Source organism: Mastigoproctus giganteus, chromosome 2, assembly GCF_048544385.1.
Source record: "Mastigoproctus giganteus isolate SK-2022 chromosome 2, ASM4854438v1, whole genome shotgun sequence".
NCBI lineage: Eukaryota > Metazoa > Arthropoda > Arachnida > Uropygi > Thelyphonidae > Mastigoproctus > Mastigoproctus giganteus.
Genome location: NC_143576.1, coordinates 229,110,029 through 229,132,619, shown reverse-complemented (window position 1 = coordinate 229,132,619; position 22,591 = coordinate 229,110,029). Strand labels below are relative to the sequence as shown.

At 39.3% G+C, this 22,591-nt stretch overlaps 2 protein-coding genes across 2 annotated transcripts in view; one reads left to right on the top strand and one right to left on the bottom strand.

Annotated features, from left to right (window-relative positions):
* LOC150090218 (matrix metalloproteinase-17-like) overlaps positions 1-363 on the bottom strand; it is a 39,949-nt gene extending 39,586 nt beyond the window's left edge. Inside the window, exon 1 of the mRNA XM_090369022.1 lies at positions 236-363. Coding sequence (XP_090225148.1) covers positions 236-322 — 87 coding nt within the window. The 5' untranslated portion in view covers positions 323-363. The remainder of the gene's footprint in view (positions 1-235) is intronic.
* A 15,617-nt stretch (positions 364-15,980) lies between these two features.
* LOC150090217 (uncharacterized) overlaps positions 15,981-22,591 on the top strand; it is an 86,854-nt gene continuing 80,243 nt past the window's right edge. The window contains exon 1 of the mRNA XM_090390208.1: positions 15,981-16,021. The gene's annotated coding sequence lies outside the window, so the exon portion shown is untranslated. The remainder of the gene's footprint in view (positions 16,022-22,591) is intronic.

The window sequence follows — 22,591 nt, the reverse complement described above, 5'->3', positions numbered from 1 at the left end:
TTCAGCGAAAAGGATAATACAGTATAAAGAAGCCACTTTCCTTTGACTCTCTCTCTATTATCTTGTAATTACGACTGTCATACACTAACCAAGACGCCAAAACAATTGGATGCACTGACGCATCGTAAACAGTGCCATTTTCATACGTTTCTGTTGGTATTATCATTTTAGCTTTAAAACTAAAACTATTAATTTTTAAAGCTGTAGTATCAAATGCATAACAGACACTACTTACCATATCCTTTGGGGGTAACTTTAAGATCGGGGCACCCTCCAAACGACTCACGAAAACAAGTAGGAGCATTAACATGCTTGTCACCATTGTAATCTCAAAGTTGTCTGACGCTCCGCTTGTCAGTCGACTTATGAAGCACGAGGGAGGACAGATTTCGTCTGCCACTAGTAGGTGAAGCGAATTCTAAGAATATCAAATAATACAAAAAAAAAAAAAAAAAACTCTGTTCTTTGGTACGCCTATTTTTCTTCTTTTTGAACTTTGAAATCAGGGTTGGGGGGTATTATTTACTCATATTTAGTGCTAACTGCGGAAAACATAAAATGTGACGCAGATTAAAATAAAAAAATTTGACATCGACTCACTTATTGGTAGCGTTGATCAAACATAGGTGACTAATAAAAAATACGAAATTGTGTATAATCGTTAGAACCCCTCGTCATCCCCACACGCACCCACCCACATAAATGAGTCGAATTTCTTGAAATTCATTATTATTGTGATTCAACTTGCCGAAAAAAAGTGTGGCATGAACACCATAGTTGTTCGTTCCTGTAGGATAAAATAATTATTCATTAGATCCATCAACAACCGGAACGATGACTTGCGGTAATCGACTGGTATTATCTTAGAGGAAGTATTCGCCCTTTCCGCTGGTTACGGTATCATCTCTCCGTGGACGAATAGGTCATCTCGCCAAATCGAAAGGATTTCCGTATTGCCACAGTTCGAGATATCTTGCTTATTCATACCTGCCGCGTTATGCACTGTCAGGACGTGCGTGCGTGCGTATGTGTGTGTGAATAGCTAGCCCTAAAAGTTTTTAGGGGCCCCGATTGTGCCAATTTTTCAAGATTATCTTTGAAGGGTACAGTTCATAAGGTTCGAATTTGGCTATTAGTAGACATCGGATAATATGCGTTAAAAATAGAAGAATGTGCATGCAAATACACAATAAAGTATGTAAAAACATGCACCAAAATCTCATTATATGCAATAACATTTTTGGGCGCGTTAGCATATATCATTATGCGCCTATTCTCTTTATTATTTCATTGATCCGTATGTAGCAACTCGACTCCCAGTGGACGAATTTTCATGAAATTTTTTGTTTGGGCTTTACAAAAAGATTTGATGAGTCATTCCAAAGTTCATTAAAGTCGAACCAATAGAAATCGGCAATTATTATTTCATTTTATTTTTCTGGTCAGCATTTAATACCTCAACTCCCAGTGGATGGATTTTCATTAAATTTTAAATTTCTCTCTTTTAGAAGGATATGTCGAGCCTTCCCAAATTGTTGTCGAATTTATTAGTCCAAATTTCATTAAAATTGGAGTCATGGCAAAAACATTGCAATGGCCAGTATCATCAGGGGACTTTATCCACTGCAATCTATCTGGAACGTACGAAGTTTTTCGAACCATCCGTATACACGTGGACAATAGACAATATAAGGAAAAGATAGTAGGTACGCTAAAGGGTGGAAAAGTGGCTGGGAAACAGCTTAAGAAAGATAGATACCACCATTCAGCCACCTTTTAGCGTAGTTTGCAGCATCTTTATCTTCGCCTTACGTTACCGTTATTAGCTCCTTTTATCTTTCCCACACTTCCATCACTACACATACCGGTATATATTGATAAGTTTTATTCAGTATTGCAGTTATATTGTCATACGTACTATTGTGCAATTCGAAGTATCTCATTTTATATATTCAAGTATATTTCGATTATTATCTCATAAAGTAAAATCTATCATCATTCACACAACGTCTGGATTACCCTCCTTATCTGTGTTATGATATGCAAAATTTTTTTTTCAGAATTTTCTAATCGACTTTGGACCTTCTATTGTCTACATCCCAGATAGATTGCGATGGCTATGGTCGCCTGATGATGATGTTGGTCATTATAATCTGTCTTTTAAATTCCGTTGTATTAATGTACTTTATTGTTTTAATACATTCCCATTCTTTAGATCTGAATAAATCTTTATTTCTATGACTTTTGGCATTCATACGCAAAGCCTAACCCTCCTGGTACATTAAGCATATCCAACCATTAATTCATTGTCTACTTTATGCACTTTAATTATTACCTATTATTTATTTTTAATATTTCATTGGAAGTAGTTTCCTATAGTGTTCTCTTTATCTACTTCATTTTTCATCCTCCTATTACCTTATAGGCTTGGCATGGATGTAAAACTTCACATTTTTTCCAGTATATTCTTAAATTTACATATACTGTATCTTGTTTTACATTCTATTCAAGCTATTTTGCACTTATACGTGTAAATTACATAAATTTTAAAATTTTAGGGAAAAAAAAGTTTTATTTTTAGTGCTTTTACAAATTAAAAAACTTTGCAGAAAATTCTTAAAAATTTACTTAAACCATTTAAACAATTGTAGCCTATTTGAAATCAAAGTCAAAACCATAACTATCATCACCTGTCCTCTGACTGGCACAGCTTTCATGGAACGTACATGGGCCTCATATTTTTCGCCACGAAATAGATGTGCCCTCGTGGGTAGCAAAGTTGGTAGAATCGTCGTCCACCCCACAACGGGTGGAAAAGACCTGAGTACGAGTTCCGTCGATGGCGTGAGGAATTTTTATGGGCCTTTATCACAACTTGGCTGAGTTAGTCGGTCTCAGGCGAGGGTAGCATGGTTTTTACTCCCGGAAACTCGGGTTTTACTTCCAGCAAACAGAAAATCGACCACAGAACACACGCAATTTACAGACAGTATACGCGGAGCAATATGGCCTTAGTCCTTGAGGCTCCTAAAACCCTACCAAAACAACAACAAAAGATGTAATAGTATAATCCCTTGTTTGATATGCGTTTTTCAGCAGAATTATGTTTAATTTTCTGAAAAAATAAATATTTTTTTTATATATTTGCAGTTATTACGTCTAGATCGAGAGTCGACCTATGATGAGAATTACTGAGTTTTTGTGAGTGACACTGCGCCATTGTGGTAAAAACAGCTTCTATCCAGACCTAATCTACTTTTTGCTCAGCCCATGTCTTACATGGGCTTGCGGAAATAATTAGAGAATTTCAACGAAGTTTACAAAGCTATCTCTTGTATGAAAAAAAAAAAAAAGTTCGTAAACGCCTCTACAAGCATAGCTATTTACAGAGATATGCGTCCTGGACTTCTTCCTCTCCACGAGAGCTTCTTTTGACATTATGGATCGCACATTAAACGTGCGGATCATGACTGAGCGCAGTATTTTATTTTATGCCAAAAAACTATGCTATGATTCTATAATAAAAAAAATTCTCGATGCTTTTGACATTGTAGCTATTGACATTGTAGCTTAGGAAAATTCTTCCCAATTCTTTGGTTTATTGAGACTCATTTTGTTTGCTTGGTTAATTAATTATATAACCAACCCTGAAGCACGGAACTTTCTTTGAGCAGTGCAATTGAAGAGGTAAGGAAAATTCAGTTAGAAATTTCAATCATCACTGGAGACAGACAGTAAAAGAGATATTAATTTTAAAATGTTTTAAAAAAACAAATTCGGATTTCATATTTTAAGGAAAATGGAGGACTCCATTAATGGAAATGAAGAGAAACTTCCGTTTCAAATAGAGACTTCGAAGGTTCACAATTTTTAAATGTCACCTAGTCACTTCTGTCAATATGTAGTGATCGTTCTCTGCCTTTAAAGTGATTTTTGACGAGAAACACCACAGATTTACAATGACCACATTGAAAAATATGCATTTGTTTAGGGCAACAAAGGTTATTATATGCGTAAATTTTAAAATTCCCCTTATTCTGAACTTTTCTTTTAAATTCTGTTGTATTCATGTATTTTATTGTATTAATACATTCCCATTCTTTATATCTGAAATAAGTCTTTATTTTTATGATTTTTGGCATTGGTACGCAATCATCTGCGTTGCACGTGCTGCGTTGAGTCTGCACAGGATGTTCGGCTGCAGCAATCTGAAGCCAAATGTGGAAAACGCGTGATCTCTCAGACTTTGAAAAAGGTCTTATCGTGAGTGAACGTTTAGCAGGAGCTATGATTCAAGAAACGAAAGACATAACTAGCTTCTCAAAAGTATCCATCTCAAAAGATTTTAATGACTGGAAAGCAAGCGGTTCTTCCACATCTCAAAGGCGTAAATGTGGCAGAAAAACAATACTTCAAGAGCGAAGCGGTCGCACTCTAAGAGGACTGTACGGAAAAATAGGACATCCAGTGTGCAGCAAATAACATATGAATACAACTAAGCCCAGAACTGCCCCATTTCAACAGGTACCCTGATCAGGAAAATGAAGAAATTGGGTATTAGCAGTCGCCTGCTCATTCGGAAGCCACTCTTTTCAGAGAAAAACAAAAAATACATTTGCAGTAGTGCCGAAAACGTCGCAGTTGGAGAGTGGAACGTTGGAAAAGTCACATAATCAGACGAATCACAATACACTTTGTTTTGTACTGATGGTAGGTAGAGAGTGTGGCGAGAACTTCCCAAAGCGAATGGACACTGCTTGTCTTGTTAAAACAACCCAAACGTCCGAAGGCGGCATCATGGTATGGGGAACGTTTTGTTAGCACGCACTGGCTCTGTTGATATCGGTGGCAGGTCTAATGTCATCCAGGGAATATTTAAGTTTTGTATCAGATCTACTGAACCCTGCAATGTTATACTTTTATCCGGAAGGTGGTGACCACTTTATGGCTTACAATTCAACAGGCACCGTGCCAGAATCATGCAAGAATGGTTCAGAGAAATGACACGGATTTCTACCGCTTCCCCCCCCCCCCATTCACCTGACCTCAATTCTGTAGAGAAGGTGTAGGATATTCTGGAGAGAACTATTCAGTAACGAAGTCCTATTCCTTGAAATTTGTCGAAGTTACGCGATATTTCCTGGAAGAATGGTTACAATTAGACCAAAATGCACTAAAATACCTTATAAAATCCACGTGGCTCTGCACTTGCTGTTATTCGAAACAAAGGCTGCCCGAGTCGATACTGAATAAAGGTGTGTGGGTTTTCTTTTTCTTTTCTTTTTTGCCAGTGCGTGTATTTAACACCATGCCTTTTACCAATACATTCCTGAACATATGTAAAAAATTTGTGACTTGTGGCATTTACGACATATAACAAATTGAACAAGTATATCTTCTGTGCTTGTTTGCTTATAGCACTGAAATCAAAGAACAGTATATGGTAAATAACTGAATGGTACCCAAGGAGAGCTAGAAGAAAACCTGGAAGACAACGACGGAGATGGACAGATGAAATTCATGAGTTGGTGGGTAGCAAATGGATTGCCATTGCACAAAACAGAAGGAACTGGAAAGTTGCTGGAGATTCCTTCATCCTGCAGTGGATTGAAAATGGCTGATGATGATATGGTTAATCGGTTTACTGTGTCTGCAGGTGTACTAGCTGTGACCGAAGCGAAAGAGATGGGGTAGAAAATATGTTACTGAGTAGCAAAATGGAATGGTAGCATTTAGCAGGTCTAAAGGACATCCTGTTTAAAAAAACCTGCTGAATTTTTCCAGTATTTCAGAAAGAACATGGCGCCAATCAAAAGAATAAATGGCGCCAATCGAAATCAACCAGAAATCAGCAGCAGAATTATTGTAAAAAATCTGCTAAGTGATCGTCGACAAATGTGGCGTCAAGTAAATGAAAATATTTCAAACAAGAAAGGAACTGATGCAAACTGTTAACCAAGGACCTCCATTAGCCGATTTCTGCGAGAACAGTGTGAAGAGAATTGCACAACATGGATACCTGGAGTTCGGTGTCCCCTGAAACAGATTATTGTTAACATTGTACATAAAAAACACGGCCAATAAGGGCTAAAAGGAAATGCTTGTAAAAGGTTTGAAAACTGTAATTGGACCGTTGTTGATTAGAAAGATGTGATGTAGTTTGGCAAATCCAAATTTTAACTATATTCTAATGATGTCAAGCACCGGGTTCACAGAAGAAGAAGAAGCAATAAGACGCTTTATCCAGACGTGTGCAAGTTTTTGTACAACCTGGTGGTGGGTCAGTACGGCTGCTTTAACTAATGTGAAGTGGATCTCCTACTTCAAATGCCAACCAAAGTGATTCATACTGGCTATACAAATATTCTAGATGATCAGGTTGTGCCTTTTGCTGAACATTTGTCATAATTTCAGTATTCCTAAATGCCAGAATGACAACTGTCTGGCTCACAGGGCTTCTACTGTTTTAATCTGGTTTGAGGAACACGAGGGAAAGGCAATACATTTAAATTAGCCAGCCAATTAAACAGATTTAAATGGTATCGAGACTGTGTGACACTATCACACACGGAAAGTGAAAACACGACAACAACATCCATGAAGCCTGAATGAATTACAGTTTCAGTTATTTTCAGAGTGGCCTAATATTGATGTGAACTATTTAAGGGGTCTTGTTGAATCCCTATAACGAGAATTCGGAAGTGATTCGTGCTAAAGGAGGGGTTAAACATTATTAACTGAAGAATTACACAGGTGACTAATTTTTTATTGAAGGTATATGTATATGTGTTTCAGGGTGTGTCTACAAATTGTTGTATTTATTAATATAAATATATTTTATATTTAATAATAAATTAAATAATTTTAAATGAAAAGGAATAAAATATGATGTGTATTTTTAACATAATGCCTAATTTGTAATGTCATTATCTCTCTATTAGGATATTCATGTTTTCCGTTAAAATCAAATTATGTAACATCCTTAAAGCAAGTGTTGTCAATTCTTTTAAATATGAAAGAATGATTTTTCGCAGAATGAAGGTAAAAGGAACAAATGAAGAAGAAGAAAAGTTAGGTCGTTGAGTTTCTGTTGAATAGTGAATGCGTGCGGCTGATTTATGGCACGTATTGTAACCGGTTTAGAAGGGAGTGCATGAATTACATTACAGATGGCATTTGAGCAGAACAAAGTCCATGGAAATATCTGTAAGATGGGCTTCTATAAAAACGAAGGCTGCGCTATTGGTAGTGACCACATTCGTGGCCACACACCCTGCGCTAGGGTGTGTGGCCACGCTTGATCTCGCGTGATAGGAATTTTAATAAAACCCAGTCTGCAGTACCTACAGTACCGTACTTTGAATTCCTTCAATGACTCATTCGATAAATGAAGCTTATTTTTATTGGCTGAAGATCTCTTGAAACTAGCCATATAAGCAAAGGCTAGTGATAACTGTAGTAGGAATTAAAACAACAGATACTCACGATCACTCACTGGTCCCTCGCTTCTAGAGAATTAATATGGAGTGGGAAGCCAAGCGAGTGATCTTGATCATCCTTCTTTTCTATCCCTATTTTAGTATTTTTTTTTTTTTTTTTTTTTTTGTTAACAGGGAGAGTTATTATTATTATCATTATTATTAGCCATATGGTGCAAGGAAGCCTGAGGCTTATGCTGCACCAGTCAAAAAAAATTTGAGTACCCTGAGAGAGAGAGAGAGAGAGAGAGAGTCACCAAAAAAGAGAAGAATGATGATATCCAGCTCAGGACCCTGGGTGTACCAAATCCATACTCACCAGATGCGAACCCCTGGAGTTCGTTGCCATTGCACTTTAATAAAGAAGATGGATTATTTGGAACAAGGTGAAAGGTTAGCGCGTCTACGTTACACTGAAGGCTTTTTATTATTATGATTATTTCTGTGTGTGTGTGTGTGTGTGTGTGTGTGTGTGTGTGTGTGTGTGTGTGTGTGTGTGTGTGTGTGTGTGTGTGTGTGCACCAAAGCTGAAGCGTGTATTTTGAAGAAAATTTGACTATTTAGTGAATGAAGAACCCCAATTTCCTGGAGAAAGAACCAGCAATCCTCTCCTGAGACTGACTAACTCAGGTATGTTATGATAAAAGTCAATAAATATTCATGATATCATTGACGGGATTCGAACCTGATCATTGACAGGAATCTTACAAAACATTAACTTTACACTTGTAAAGTTAATGTTTTGTAAGATTCCTCTGGTTATCTGTGCATCTCATTTCTGGGAAACAAAAATGTATACCAGTTAATTTATAAAGAATAGTATTATTATTATTGCTCTTATGGTATTTCTCCCAGAAGGGGGGGGGGGTTCCACCTCGTGACGGGTATTGCTTTTATATGCTTTTCACTTTTCCAATTAATTTCTTATTCCCATTGCTCCGTTGGTACTGGGTCAATTGGCCTATCTTGACTCTTAATTCTTCTATCTTCTGCTGAAGTCTTCTTTCCCAAGCTGGTAGTTCCTTCTGTTTTCGGTTCTTCTGCTGCTGGTCTCTCGCTTCTCTTCCATTAATCCTCGTGGCTGCTACCACAGCACAATACACGGCTGTGTGGATGGCCTCCAGTGTTGCATCGTTGCTGTCGAGGTAATGTGATATTATGTGCCGATTCAGGTGGTCTGTGACTCTCCACAAGGTTCTATTCGGCCTCTACTTCGGTATCACCGGTGGGGTCTTTGTGGGGTCTATTCCTTCGAATTCTGTTAGGGCCTTCTTCCACTCGTCCTCTATTCTGGATATCATGACCTCATCTATTTCCACTTCAGCTGCTGCAGGTTATATTTCCCTTTTGTTCTTCCTCCTATGGTTCGGCGGTAGTATGTTCTTCCGCCTTTAGTTCCATATTCTTAATCCTTTGTAATTGATCGCTCACGTCATGCTTAATTTTTTCAAAGATTGCAGGAGGCATTAGGTTCTTCGTGACGATGGTCCTTCTCTGGTCCGCTATTCGCTGCTCTGTGAACTGAATATTCGGAAATCGTTCCAGCCACTTGGTATGTAGTCTTGCCCTGTAAGTTGTCATATCGGTCTCCCGCTTCATTATTTCGTAGTATGCTTGCGCGATGTACATATTCATTTCGATGCTCCACTTCATGCGTTGGCGTTTTCTTCCTTCCTGGGTGGTCACTAGCGCAGTTGCGCAGGAAGCACTTCCGGGTGGTTAGGCTGGATTGTCTTGCCCTTCTCTTGTGGTAGCCATACAGGGGACAGCGCCACTCGCTCCATTATCTTCCTCGTCCCTGATTTTTCAAACCAACCCCTCTGCCTAATGCCTGAACGTGAGTGATTTTATCCTGCACCACATTCAATGCAATATGATTAATATTTCGCTGCGACATCATCCATTATTAGAGGTGGACCTGTTTACCTTTGGCTTATGTCCAGTGGTAGTTCTCGCGGGTGACGCCAGATGGCGCAACAATCTTCCCCAGTCGCCACTCCGACCTTGGGGTAGGTCGGAGTGGCGCAACCCTTGGAGCAACTTTCACAATGTTTACTTTATTTTTATTACTACAGTATTAATTAATTTATTATTATTATTATTATTTATTACTATTATTATACCGGTCTCCCAGCGTGATGGAGCCGCGTACGCTTCCGCCAATGTGGTACTTGAACACAGGTCCATCAAGCTGGTAGTCCAGGGTCATAACCAATGGGCCATTGCACCCCTTTTTATTATTATTATTATTTTTTTTATTATTGTTTTTTTTATTTATTTATTTTTTTATTATTATTTTTTTCTCCCTGATTGGGGGATCCACTCCGTGACGGGTACTGCTACCAAGTACCCAGGGTGGTTGTAATGTCTGGTGTTACTGTCGGTCGAGGAAATCTCTGACTATCCTACAGGTGTTCAGGATTGCATCTTTCTGGAGTTCTTTGTAGCTGTTCTCTGGGAGACCTATTGCTGCTAGGCTGCTATGTAGAGTCTTTGGTATCATACCGGTGGTTGATACGATGATCGGGATGGTTGATACTTCTTGCATATGCCACATCTCCTTGATCTCATGTCTCAGGTTCATGAATTTCCTAATTTTTCCTCATGGGTTTTCTGGACATTGCTAGTTTCGGGCACTGCTATGTCAATCAGATAGGTAGCCTTTTCCATCTTGTCCACAATGGTTATGTCCGGTCTGTTGTGCAGGATGGTCTTATCTATTATTATAGCGCTGTCCCAGTATGGCTTGTGGGTTCGGGTCCCTAGTGCTACCTGGGGTTTGTACTTCTATTATGGTACACTTTCTTCAATCAGCTGGTATTTTCTTGCTATCTTATCCTGGTATTATCCTGGCTACCTGGTCGTGTCTATGAGTGCACTCAGTCTGGGCGATCACCTTGCACCCCGCGGTGATGTGTTGGATCGTTTCTGAGGCCAGGTGACATCGTCGACATGTGTCATCTGACATTCCGTGTTCCTTTGCGATGTATTTTCTGGTGTTGATTACCTGGTCTTGGATGGTTAGCATGAATCCTTCAGTCTCAGGGAAGAGCATCCCCGAGATTGAAGGATTGTGAGCCATGCATTGGAAGCAACGTTAACGATGTAATCTTGATGGAGGTCATTGTAGTGTCTGTCACGGAGTGTCTTCTTTGCCCATCTTTCTAACTTCGGTTCTTGTACCGTCTGGGCGGGAGAGGGTTCCTCACTTAGGTTGAGTGGGGTATATCACTTATCTATCTTCCTTACAGCCTGGTGGAGTGGTACTGTGTTGTTCTCGAAGTAATCCTTCAGGTTAACTATCGCTGTTTTCTGTTGCTCTATCAGGTCTATCAGACCCTTTACTCCCTCTTTCCGAGCTATTGTTAGTCTCTCCACTTCTGACTTCGGGTGGTGTTGGTGGCTCTTGGTTATCATTGTCCTTGTCTTTCGCATGATATCTTCTAGCTCGGTGTTAGTCCAACCTATGACACCGAAGGTATACGTTAGTACTGGAGTTGCACAGGTGTTTATGGCTTTAACTGTGTTCCCTCCGTTCAATTTTGCTTTCAGCAGACTTCTGAGTCTCTGATGATAGTTTTCGGACAGGCACTTCTTGATTTCTTGTGCTCTAACTGCATCATCCCTAGGTATTTGTAGGTCTCTCGTTCTGTCATAGCTTCGATCTCATTACCAGTCAGTAGCTGGTAGTTTCGGCCAGCTAATTTTCCCTGGTGCATTGTGTGGGTCTTGCATTTGTCTAGACCAAATTTCATCCTGATGTCCTTGCTGAATTGTTCGATGATCCGGAGTAGTTGCTGGAGTTGCTTCTCGGTTGCCGCGTAGAGTTTGATGTCATCCATGTACATCAGGTGGGTGAGGGTGTACAGATTCTTTCTTCCTTCTTTGAGGTTATATCCATACTTGCTGCTGTTAAGCGTGGTGGATAGCGGGTAGAGTGCTAGAAAGAACCACAGTGGGCCCAGAGCATCTCCCTGAAAGATTTCTCTTCTAATGGGGACTGGCCTGGTTGCGATGTTCTCGACCTTATTGGTGGTACTTCATTTCGCCATTGTTTCTCCTAGGAAGTTTGTCACTATCAGATTGACCTAGTAGATCTTCAGGTTCTCTATTAACCAGCTATGAGGTACGAAGTCGAAGGCCTTCCGGTAATTGATGTAAGCCGTGTATAGGTTGCGGTGCTTCTTGTAGGCTTGCTCCATAACTGTGGCATCTATGGTTAATTGCTTCTTGCTTCCTTTACTCCTCCACTTGTTTCCTTTCTGCTGTTCGGCCATTATGTTCTGACTCTCTAAGTGGTCTGATATCTTCTTGGTTATGCAGCTGGTCAGGATTTTGTACATTGTTGGGAGCCAGGTGATTGGCCTGTATTTCGCCGGGTTTCTTGTATCTTTGTCTTTAGGCTTCAGATATGCAACTCCTTCAGTGAGAAACTTCGAGATTGTCTCCGGGTGCCTTATCATTCGAGTGAACTGCTCTGCTAGGTGCTTGTGTGTGCAGGTGAGCTTCTTGTATCAGTAGTTGTGAATGTCACGAGTTCCTGGGGTTCGCCAGTTGTGGGTGTTCCTGATTGACTGTTCTTCTTCTTCTTCTTCTTCTTCTTCTCGAATCTCCCACTCTCTCTTCTCTTGTATGTCCTTGGTTTTCTTCTGTTCTACTTCTTTCCAGGGAACTCTGCTGTTATGTCTTACTTCATTGCTCCAGATATTTCCCCAGAACTCCTCGATCGTCTTCTTCTCGGGTGGTCCGTTTCCTGCTTTCTCATCTTCACTTAGAATCCTGTAGAAGAGCCTTCTGTGGTCCTCATCGAAGATTCGGTTGTTTATTTTCCTCTGGGAGCTCTCTCTGTATGGGTGTAGTCTCTTGCTGAGTGCGAGGAGGTTCTGCTTCAATGTGTCCAAGTATTCTCCTATTCTCTGATTCCTGGTCCCATGTTTGCTGTGGAAGCTGTCTCTCTTGAGGATGCTCTTCACCTTTCCAATCAATTTCTTACTTCTATTACCCTGTTGGTACTGGTTAAACTGACCTATCTTGACTCTTAATTCTTCTATCTTCTGCTGAAGACTTCTTTCCCAAGCTGGTGGTTCCTTCTGTTTTCGGTTGTTCTGCTGCTGGTCTCTCTTTTCTTTTCCATTAATCTTAGTAAATTAATAAGATCCTCTTATTAATTTACTAATATTATTATCAACGTAGAACATATTGAGTATTACAGCTCTGATTCATACTATCTAATCAATTTTCCATTAATCGTATTAGCTGCTATGGTAGCACAGTATATGGCTGTGTGGATAGGCTCCAGCGCTATACCATTGTTGTCAAGGTAATGTGGCATTATTTGCCGATTGCGGTAGTCTGTTACTCTCCACAGGATTTTATTTGGCCTCTGCTTAGGTATCACGTGGGTTCATGTGGGGTCCATTCTTTCGACTTCTGTTAGGGCTTTCTCTCATTTGTCTTCTATTCTGCATATCATGACTTTGTCTCTTTCCACTTCAGCTACTCTGGGTCGTATTCCTTCTTGTTCTTCCTTCTCTGGTTCCGTGGTATGCTGTTCCTCCTCTGGTTCCGTGGTATGCTCTTCCTCCTCTGATTCCATATTTGCCATGTTCTTTATGCTTTGCAATTGATCGCTCACATACTGTTTGACTTTTTCCAGGATGGCAAAATTATTATTATTATTATTATTGTTGCTCTTATATTATTTCTCCCTGATTGGGGGGTTCCACTCCGTGACGGGTACTGCTACCAAGTACCCAGGGTGGTTGTAATGTCTGGTGTTACTTTTGGTCGAGGAAATCTCTGACTATCCTACAGGTGTTCTGGATTGGGTCTTTCTGGAGTTCCTTGTCGGTGTTCTCTGGGAGACGTATTGCTACTAGGCTGCTATGTAGAGTTTTTGGTATCATACCGGTGGTTGACACGACGATTGGGATGGTTGATACTTCTTGCATATGCCAGATCTCCTTGATCTCATGTCTCAGGTTCGTGTACGTCCTAATTTTTTCCTAATGGATTTTCTGGACATTGCTAGTTTTGGGCACTGTTATGTCAATCAGATAGGCAGCCTTTTCCATCTTGTCCACAATGGTTATGTCCAGTCTGTTGTGCGGGATGGTCTTATCCGTTATTATGGCGCTGTCCCAGTATGGCTTGTGAGTTCGGGTTCCTAGTACTGCTTGGGGTTCGTACTTGTATTATGGTACACTTTCTTTGATCAGCTGGTATTTTCTTGCTAGCTTCTGATGTATTATCCTGGCTACCTGGTCGTGTCTATGAGTGCACTCAGTCTGGGCGATCACCTTGCACCCCGCGGTGATGTGTTGGATCGTTTCTGAGGCCTGGTGACATCGTCGACATGAGTCGTCTGACCTTCCGGATTCCTTTGCGATGTATTTTCTGTAGTTTCTAGTGTTGATTACTAGTTATTATTATTATTATTGTATTATTATTAATTATATTGTATTATTATTAATTATATTGTATTATTATTAATTATATTGTATTATTATTAATTATATTGTATTATTATTAATTATATTGTATTATTATTAATCTTGTATTGTAAACAAATTCAAATGATAAATAAATTTGTATTGTATTGTATTGTATCATTATTATTATTATTATTGTTGTGCAATGAAGCCTGAGGCTTTTGCTGCAACAGCCAAAAAAAAAAAAAAAAATCCCGATTTACCGAGAGAGAGAGAGAGAGAGAGTCAGAAGTAGAAGAGAATCACCAAGAAAGAGAAGAATGATGATATCCAGCCCAGGACCCTGGGTGTGCCAAGCCCATACTCACCTGATGTTAGCCCCTGAGGTTATAGTAGCGGCCCTCCTTCTCGTGGTTTGAACGGGTACCGAGAAGCATCAGTCTCCTGTGATTGCTGCTTCCTTGTAGCAAAGTGGCCCGGAACAACAACACATCACATTGCACAAACAAAGCATTACACTCATTTCAGTCCTTTTGCAGTGTTCTGTATGATCACACAGTATCAAGCGGGAGTTGAACTAAAGTTTAAGATTTGTCCTACATAAACTGCCATACATGTCTCTGTCTGGGATTTTGGAATCTTAATGTTCTATAGCAGCCATAGTCAAGAGCTGCCAAACGCGGAGGCGCAATAATACGCAATTTGATGTTGTAATGGGGTATTAGGAGCATCAGTGGCTAAGGCCATATTATTCAGCTTATACTGTCTGTAAATTGCACATGTTCTGTGGTCAAGTTTCTGTTCGCCGGACGAAAATCCAGAGTTTCCGGAAGAAAAACCATGCTATACTCTCCTGAGACCGACTAACTCAGCCACGTTGTAAAAATGGCCCATAAAAATTCCCCCCGACATCGTTGGGACTCGAACTGAGGTCTTTTCCACCCAGTGTGGGGAGGACGGCGATCTTACCAACTGTTCTACCAACGAGGGCATGCGATTTGAGTTTGCTGTGGTTCAAGCGTGCCTGAATGCTAAAGACAGTGATGTTTTATTTTTTATTTTTGTATTCTTTCTTTCTTGTAAACTCCTCTGACCCTATGTAGTCATCAGGGAGTATAAACAAAAAAAAAAAAAAAAAAAAAGAAAATGCATTTTAAGTTGATAGTTGATAGTTTATTTCTGAGGAGAGAGATAAGAGTGTATTAACATATTATTATTATTATTATTATTAGCTATAGGGTGGAAGGAAGCCTGATGCTTTTGCTGGACCAGCAAAAAAATTCTCGATTTATCCAGAGAGATAGAGAGAGAAGTAGAAGGGAATCATCAAGAAAGAGAAGAATGATGATATTCAGCTTAGGACCCTGGGTGTGCCAAGCCCATACTCACCAGATGTGAGCCTCTCGGGTTAATTATGCAGAGAGAGAGAGAGAGAGAGAGAGAGAGAGAGAGAGAGAGAGAGAGAGAGAGAGAGAGAGAGATGGCAACCGCTTTTTCTCTCAGCTTGTGATGCAGGCAGCAGTGCTCTTATCCACGGAAAAGTTTTGAATCACTTATAAATTCGTGACTATTAGTTTATGGCTCAAATTTACTGTTTGCCTCAGTGGCGATCACTGGCCTTATACTTGGGCCTGTCCACCCCTGAGTATGATTGTATAATCCCGTCAGACTAGAAGGAAGTGGTTTGCATTAAATTTCATATTTATATTTCGTTTCCATCACCTTTAATATTACAGCCTAAAAATAAGCATGTGAAACGTTTGGTTGTCTCTAAAAATCATTAAAAGAATTAGCAACTCTTATTTCTCTTATGGAAAATGGAATTTTGTGGATGTATTTGCAAATTCTGATCTTCGGTTGGCATCGCTGAATTTCTGACCATGCTCTGCTTTTGCTGCTATGGCCGTTAGTAATTAATTGTATTGATATAATGGATCTGCAGAATACTGAGCTCATGGCATTTGAAATGTGGGCGCCATTTCGCGAGTTTTTTTGTTTTTTTTTTTCTCCATTCCGGTGCTGTGCCACATCAGTTACTACCTGTTGGGTAGCGCTGAAGTCAATGTTGTACAGTTTTCACCTTTAAATATGTTGTAGAGTGAGTACAGTGAGGTCTGTTTTATATTTTTATGTACATATGTATGTATATATATATATATAATTATTAATTTTTTTGAAAAAAAAAATAGATTTTTTTTTTCATAACCATTATAAAGTGATATTATTTCGTTATCATACGTACATCCTTACTTTTAATTAATGGTAAAGTGTTCTAATTGATTAAAACGGCATCATATAATATGCAAACTCCATACATATTAACCCCAGGGGCTTACATCTAGTGAGCTGGATATCATCATTCATCTCTTTCTCGGTGATTCCTTTCTACTACTCTCTCTCTCAAGGTAACTTGGGAATTTTTTTTTGGCTGGTGCAGCATAAGCCTCGGGCATCCTTGCGCTATATGGTTAATAATAATATCGTTGCAATATGGCAGAGCGAGCATTATGTTATTCGAGAAAACTAGTAACAAAATAACAGTTATTAAGTGCATGTGAAGATTTTCTCGCCAATTTCTTTCTTTCTGTAACTATTACCAGTCATGTTTTTTTTTTTTTTTTTAATTGGTTTAGTTGTATCAGCTGCAAAGGTAAAATATAAAAATGCACGACTAGCAAGTGATGCAAGAAAGGAAGCTTATATCGCATCAGCCAAAAAAATCCACGTCACCTGTTCATACCCCCCCCCCCCAATACATGGTCTAGTTCTTCCTTGAATTTATTCAAACCATCCACTTCCACAACAGATGGAACTCAACCAGATCACCTCATAGGGTGCACAGTCTCAAGATGCTGTTATTAGCATTAGCACTAGTAGAGGCATATGATCCAAGAAAGCAAGCTTATGCAACATCAGCCAAAAAAAAAAAAAAAAAAAACCACTTCAACTTCACTCCGTTCGTTTAAAATACCCGCCCAGCTGAGCCTTAAATTTATTTAGGCTATCAACTTCAATGACAAGGGATGGAAGTCTGTTCCACCAACCAACCACCCGCTGGCTAAAGGCAAATTTCCGCACGTCTATCCTACATCTGTCTTTCCTTAATTTGAATTTATGCCCTGTCAGGTGATTATTCTGAGCAAGAGGAAGTATCTCATCAGCATTGAGCATGCTCAAACCATTAAAAGCTTTATACACCTCTATCAGATCACCTCGCTGGTGCCTAGTCTCCAGACACTGTAATTTGCAAAACTTGGGCCTTTCTTCGTAAGAGTACCCCTTGGTTCCATTCACTAATCTTGTTGCCCTTCTCTGTACTCATTCCAACAGCTCTACATCCTTCTTAAAATGAGGTCTCCAGACCTGTTTACAGTAATCAAGGTGTGGCCTGACCATTGCCTTATACAAGGGAATAATCACCTCTTTATCCCTGCTAGAAAAATTCCTGTATATCATTGACAAGACACCATGAGCTACTCTTGCAGCCCGTCTGCACTGCTCAGAGAACTTCATATCTGCCTGCACAATTACCTCCAGGTCCCTTTCATTCTCTACCACTGTCAGTATAGTACCACAGAGTTGATACGTTGCTCTGGGGGTTGTGGTTTCCCATATGAAGTACTTTACATTTGTCAATGTTAAACTTAATTTGCCACCTCTCAGCCTATCTGCGCAACCTTTCCAGATCCTGTTGCAGCAGCATAGTGTCAGTAGTGTCCTTGGCAACCCTGCCAACCTTTGCATTGTCTGCAAACTTGGACATTAAGCTTGATATACATCATCAATATTATTTATAAATACAGAAAACAATAATGGACCCAACACTGAACCCTGAGGGACTCCACTAATAACATTAGTCCACGATGAGCAGTGTCCATTGATTACCACTCTGTCTTCTGCCCCTCAACCACCCCTTTATCCATACCAGCAATTTGCCTCCAATGCCACACTGCTCCAATTTGTGCAGCATTCTTCCATGTGCAACAGTATCAAAAGCCTTTCTAAGATCCAAGTATATAATATCAAAGTTATTCCCTGCATCCAGTTCTTTTGTGACTGCATCATAGTATCCAATCAAATTGGTCAGGCAAGACTTCCCCTTAACAAATCCATGCTGTGTCCGAGCCATAACTGAAGTTTTGTCTAGATGATCCTGCAGTGCTTCTTTAACCAGTGCCTCCATTAATTTTCCTGGAACAGCAGTTAAACTCACAGGTCTATAATTACTTGTGGCGGCCTTTGGTCCTCCTTTGTGAATTGGGGTCACATTTGCACGTCTCCAATCTGTGGGTACCTCCCCTGAGTTCAAGGAAGCTCTCATTATTATGGCTAAGGATTTGCTTACTTCCTTTGCTGCCTCCTTTAATATAACTGGATAAATTCTATCCACCCCAGGTGACTTTCTTGTGTTTATCTTCAACAATTTCTCCTCCACTTTACTCTCAGTTATTACAAGATTCTCTTGCTTACTGCCAGAGTTGAATACACCTCTGGCATTCCCCTCGCTGAATAACTCCTCATGTGTGAATGTCGATGCAAAATATTCATTTAGTTTGTTAGCTACCTGAGCAGGATTATCAACAATTGACCCATGAATATCAAGTGCACCAATCTGATTCATCCCCTTCCTTCTAGAGTTTACATAAGTAAAGAACTCTTTGCTGTTTTTCTTTGCATCCCTTGCCAAAGATTTCTTGCAATCTGCCTTTGCCTGCCTAACCTCCTTTGTAACTTGGTTACATCTCAACTTGTATCTATCATAGGCTTCTGTGTCACGTGTTAATTTGTGTGTATTCCATGCATTTTTCTTCTCTGTCATATGTCTCATTAGTTCATCTGACATCCATTTAGGCTTAAACCTTGAACAATATTTCTTAGTTGGTATGTAAAGCCTAGTAGCTTCCAAGATAAGTTCTTTGAATGCTTCCCATTTTGAATTTGCTGTTAGTAACATCTTCAGTTGGTCCCACTGTACAGAATTTAAATACTGTCTCAGACCATCGTAGTCGCCTTTACGAAAGCAAAAACCCTTCCCTTTACCTCCGATGGTAGTTACCTCCTTGAGTAAATCTCACTTCAGCACACTGTGATCACTGCCACCTAGTGGTTCCTTTATCTGCAGATTCTTAATGCACGAAGAATCACTACTGATAATCAGATCAAGAGTATTGCTCCCTCTAGTTGCCTCCCGAACATGCTGATGTAGAAAACAATCATCCAATAAATCCACAAAAGCCTTGCTAGCATGTGAGTGACCAACCCACAAATTCTGGTCAATATTTGGGAAATTAAAATCCCCCATTATAAGACTCTCTGATTTACTGGCCCACTCTATTTCCCTGTACAATATCTTATTATACTCATCAGAGTCATTAGGCCTATAGCACACTCCTACTCTCAATTTTGATTTCCCTGTGCTTATGTCACACCAAACTGACTCGACACTGCCCTGTCCATCGATGTCGACTGGCTTCACTTCCTTGGACTTTGTGTTTCTTAACTAATAGCATAACCCCTCCTCCCCCTCCTGTCCTGTCTCTCCTTTCTATACACATTGTATTCCCCAAATTCTAGTTCCGCATTCCTTATATCTGTGTGACACCACGTCTCTGATATCCCAACAATATCTGCCTTTGATGTTTTGAGCAATACCTCAAATTCATCAAATTTATTTACCAAACTCCTAGCATGGTGTACACGCAAGTGTACATGCACCTGTTTCTATTCTTAGCTACCCTAACACAACCCACATGTTTACTTGTACCGCAATGACTCCCAGCAGTCTCTGAAATATCCTGCATCTTGTTTTTCAGGCTTCTGCTCATTCCAATGGAAGCAGTGCAAGAATCACTTTCACCTCTGCCAGTGGCTACTGTTGATCTGTTAGTCTTTGTATCCCCCCAAGTTTTCCGACCCACCTAACACTGCCTCGATAGCATCAGCAAATATTCTTGCACCCTTTCTATTTAAGTGTATCCCATCCCTGTAGAAGCAGTCTCTCCTGTTAACAAGTACAGTCCAGACTGAAAAATAATTCCACCCCTTGAGCCTTGCACAATCTTTCCAGGGCCGAATTGATCGACAAGGCTGTCATCATATACTCCCTCCTATCGTGTCTGGGCAGAATTGCAGACAATTTCAAATTCAACCCTAATTCACAGCTTTTTTTCAACAGTGACCTGTACTTGTTAAGTAATTCTGTTGGTCTCCTAATTATTATTTGCAGAACTGAAGTGAAATTGATACAAATAGAGATCAAATAAATGAATAATAAGGAATTGGGGGAAAAAAAAAAAAAATCTTAAAGTGAATGATTTTGTATATTGCATGATGATGGCATACTGATTTTAATTTTGAAGTTGAATGTGTGCACCACAAAAATGTGCACCTTGTCATCAGTCATTTACAATTAAACATGAAGGAAAGCAAGCAGTTGATATGCACTTTAAATCTTCAAAACATCTGTGACATGCAAAAATCCAGCACTTAAGAAGAAGAGAATCTTATTACCATACTTTATTGCATAGATTTTTTTTGTGCTTTTCAATTACAACACTAAGTGACCATTTCAGTAGGTACACTTACATCATCCAAGGAATTCATTGCTCCATTCGAGATAGTGTCACTTATTTGTGGCACATATTGAGGTACTGTGTGCAGTTTTGGAGTGAATATACCCATAGCATGACCCAAAAAAAAAAAAAAGAAAGATAAAGGTAAGTACACATACAGATTGGGGTTGCATGGGATGATGGACTGAAATTTCAACTCCACTTTCGCAAACTGAAGACAATCTATGCCTCGATATGGGCTGTCAGGCAGAAGCTGATGGGTGTTAGGGGGTTCTAAACTAGTGACCCACTATATCTAGAGATGTATACAGCCCATTGCCCTCTACACTTCTATAATCTTAACTGCTGCTCTTCACACCCACACAAAAGAAATCTCTTGGAGTATTCTTCCTTGGCTTCACAGTGTGGCAGGTTTGCCATTTACCATTTCAAAGTCGATTATCCTCACCAATCTAGGAGCATTTCATTGTGGACCATGATTTATAGGTGCTTGCACAGTTAATCACTGGCCTTCTGGACTTGCTCAATATAAAAAAATATGACTAAAGATTCTAGGAGCTTGCATAGACAGGGCATAGATATCAGAAATCACATTCTGCTATGTAGCAAACTCATTATGCTTGATAGCCTAAAAAGATTTTTTCTGAAGAAACTGGATATATACACTCCTACCTAAAAGTTTGGAATCATGTTTTAATTTTCAAATTTTTTATTAAAATAGGACCAACTTGTTTACCAATTTTTATTGAAATATTTTCTTTCATGTATAAAAATTTAAAAAAAAATTGAATAATATTTAAGAAATTTCTAGAAAATTCTAGAAAGGTGAGAAGACTTCTGAATGTGATAGAACATCATAGAAGATTCCTGAACTTAGGACATCTTAGATGATTCTAGAATATTCTACACAGTGGGGATATTGTTTCAAAATTAGAAGATTTTAGATGATTATAGAGTGTTTTGCAATAATATAAATTGAGGAGTAAGAACTGTAACTTATAAAATTAAACACCTATCATTCAGAAAAAGTGTTTGGTTAAAGTTTTGTGTGTTTCGTGATAAACATAGCAAGAAATAAGGAACTGAGTGTTGAAAAAAAGAAGTGCCGTTATAATCCTGTATAAAGAAAGTTATCCCATGAGAAGTATTGGCAAAAACTAAGTGTCATATAAAGGAGTACAAACTATCATTTGACAATTCAAGGAGACGGGCAGCTTAAAGGACAACTCATGAACAGTACCATAATACTGATTTCTAACCTCAGTTGGGAACTTACTGCACCTGAAATATGAGCTGAGTAGAGGGAACAGAGAAACTTCTGTGTCCCCGCATCCACTGTAAAACTTCATCTTAAACAAGCAGGACTTTGTGGTCAGGTAGCAGTCTGAAAACTGTTATTAAAACTGGAAAATCGAAAGAAACTGTTGGTTTGGGCTGAGAACTATCAACATTGGACAATTGAAGGGACCAAAAATGTACTGTGGATGGATAAATCCATAAGAAATTTTTTTACCCAAGCATAGAGTTAGAGATAATTAACTGAAATAAAAATGGTGCCACAATGTTTAGTGCCTACGTTCAAGCATGGTGGCGGTTCCCTTGTGATCTGGGGCTGCTTCTATTTTTCTGCAGTGGGTGACATCATCAGAATTGAAGAATTTTAAGAAGGCTTTAAGAGAGAATGGCAACAATGAATTTTTCATGTATGTGAATACAACAAAGAAGAAAGCTAATCAGATTGGACTATTGTGCACAGGAGTGGGAAGTCTTAGATAACTCAGTTGATGTTTCAGATGAATTGAATAGGTACTTTGCATCAGTCTTTATGGACAAAAGACTCTTCATGCTGAGCCCATATGAAATTAGCGATGTCGTAATTACAGATGATTGTTTATTAGAAAAACTTTTGAGCATAAAGGCAAGTAAGGCTTCCAGAGTTCATGGCTTATACCCTGTAGTTTTGAAGGAAGAGTACAAGGAATTGTATTGAACCATTGAGGTTAATTATAAGGGTATCTTTGGAATTTAGGGGAGATTCCTTTGGATTGGAGAAATGTCAATGTATCACCGATACATAATAGCGGTTCTAAGAGTGAAGTTGTTACTGTGG